Source organism: Berghia stephanieae, chromosome 2, assembly GCF_034508935.2.
Source record: "Berghia stephanieae isolate SIO BIC M18660-M18661 chromosome 2, UCSD_Bste_1.3, whole genome shotgun sequence".
Lineage (NCBI taxonomy): Eukaryota > Metazoa > Mollusca > Gastropoda > Nudibranchia > Aeolidiidae > Berghia > Berghia stephanieae.
This window is the reverse complement of record NC_088361.1, coordinates 54,723,007-54,725,506: the sequence shown is the minus strand read 5'-3', so window position 1 is coordinate 54,725,506 and position 2,500 is coordinate 54,723,007. Positions and strand designations below refer to the sequence as shown.

General features: G+C 34.3%; 1 protein-coding gene across 1 annotated transcript in view; it reads right to left on the bottom strand.

Moving 5' to 3' along the window:
- The window catches only part of LOC144965173 (uncharacterized), a 7,793-nt gene extending 6,552 nt beyond the window's left edge, over positions 1-1,241 (bottom strand). Inside the window, exons 1-2 of the mRNA XM_078900220.1 lie at positions 831-1,241; positions 202-331 (exon numbers count right to left, since the gene is read on the bottom strand). Of these exons, the coding sequence (XP_078756346.1) occupies positions 202-322 (121 nt within the window). The 5' untranslated portion in view covers positions 323-331; positions 831-1,241. The remainder of the gene's footprint in view (positions 1-201; positions 332-830) is intronic.
- Positions 1,242-2,500: the final 1,259 nt, after the last annotated feature.

The following is a 2,500-nucleotide window of genomic DNA, read 5'->3' as shown; positions in this document are numbered from 1 at the left end:
CCACTCGGCCATCAGAGGGTGGTTATGCACACACAAAAAAAAGAAAAAAAAACTAGAATTTGTAGAGGACAGATATAAGCGTTGGTATAACAAAAAATCTAACATGTCTCGAGTATTCTTATTTAGAATTTTGACCGTGCGTTTCCCGTTATAATTCTTGTTTTAGGCGGTGAGTAACATATTTATTAAAATACAACTTACCAGCAGTGACGGTTTCATTGACTTTGAGGGATTCCCATTGGACAGATGATGACGGTGATGATGATTTGGCGTTAATGCCCAAGCCTGCTGTGAGCAGGATTGCTACAACCAACACGTTCATGGCTTTGATCTGGGGATGGTGGAATCGTGGTTGTTGTGGTGGTGATGGGTGGTCTCAATGATGAGGATGATGATGGTGATAATGATGATGATTGGTAAATGAAAATTTGTATAATTCACATCCTACTAATTATCTTGTGAGGCTTTTAAAAGCCAAATGTTCACACAGCAATGATAGATCTGGCAGAAATTTCTTTTACAATAAAAATCGTTCGCTCTCAATGGTAGCAAGCAATGATTACTGTCCAATTACAAAATAATGGTAAATTTCGACACTTAGTATCTGTGGCTCTAAATCATTTTTGTAGGACTAAATGAAGAGTAATTATTTTGTTTGATAACTTTAATTACGGTAATTGTGCACACTGTTATTAAAGTGCCTTTGCAATAGAAGAAACTTTGCCCATCTCAGTAATATAGTTCTCTATTATGAACAAATAGATATAAATCTAAACAGACAAGCATTGAAATCTAAGCCAAACTTTGCAAGTAATACATTTCTTACTTACTTGTGAATAGAGATGCTACTAAGATCCCGGTCGGATGCAAAAGAAAGAGAGAGTTAAAGTGAATATCAAAGGTTTAATACAGGGAAACTGGCCACGACAAGGGATTCTGTCTCGACCAATCAAATGTCTCCAATCTGCATCAGGCAGTACCAAAATCCATTGATCCATAAACCTTACACGTTAGTCCGCGGACGTGTACAGTGATACTGTAAAAGCAAAGAGTTGCGTTCAAGCTTCAACCTCCTCTTTCATGCCACATGTCACACTACATCGATTATTTCATTTCACAATCTTCAATCACGCACATTCGTCAATAATAACATTATATGAATTCGTTTTGAAACGTATTACTACGGTGGCTGGTTACTTAGATCTTGATCATTGAAAATGATTGCTATTCTAGTCTGAGTCAAGAAGGAGAGAGAGAGAGAGTGAGTAGAAGTAGTAAAATCATAAACACATTGCAAGCAACCAGTTACACGTGTAAGAATGTACACGTTGTAAGTTTTAAGATTGAGTCAGTCTGTTGATGATGTGGAACAATAAATGACTCGTAACAAATCTTTCCACAAAATTGAAATTATCTTTTCTTCTTTTAAATAACTATTTAGATTTCATGTGTGATGTTTTGTTTTTGGTTTGTTTTGTTTTTTGTTTGTTTGATTTCTTTGTGTTTTGTTTTGTGCCTTTTCGTTGTAGTTTTTTTTTTCTTTTTTGTTGTTTTCTTATGTTTCGTTTTTGTTCGTTTGTTTGTTTATTTGGGTTGTTTTTTTTTTGTTTCTGATGTTTTTATTTTATTGTTAGTTTTTGTTGTTTGTTGTTTTTTTGTTTGTTTGTTTTTTTTTTTTTTTTGTTTGTTTTTTTTTTTTTGTTTTTTGTTTTGTATTGTTTTGTTTGTTTTGTTTGTGTTTTTTTTGTTTTTTGTTTGTTTGTTTTTTTTTTGGGGGGGGGGGGGGGTTGGTTATTTGGAGGGGGAAGGTTACTTCGTTTGTTTCGTTTGCGACATTACTTAAATGGCTCATGGGGAAAAATTAACATGATGGACCAACCTACCGATTGAAAATCATAAACAAAGGGGAACTAATAAAATAATGGCAATAAATATCCTGCGTTTTTCTGAGTCACTCTTGAATACTATTACGGCCAATATTGTGTCAGATTGCAAATGAGAATGTTAGACAATCTGTATAGATAGTAGGATCCTTCAGTTAAAAATATATCAAAATGTTTACCGATACCGTAAAAATTTGACGCATATTATATAAATAGATATTTGTAATGTGTTTTTCGGTTGTCTGCAATAGAACCAATAAACTTAGATTTTACTCGTACAATTAAAATATGCGTCACTCTCTCTCTCTCTTTCTCTCTCTCTCTCTCTCTCTCTCTCTCTCTCTCTCTCTCTCTCTCTCTCACACACACTCTCTCTCTCACTCTCTCTCTCAATCTATCTATCTATCTCCTTTTTTGTCACTCTTTCTCTCTCTCTCTTTATCTCTCTCTCTCTCTCTCACACACACACACACACACACGCACTCTCTCTCTCTCTCAATCTATCTATTCGTCTATCTCTATATATCAATCTATCATTCTCTATCTATCTATCTATCTATTTATCTGTCTGTCTATCTATCTGTATCTATCTATATATTTATCTATCTACCCTTCTC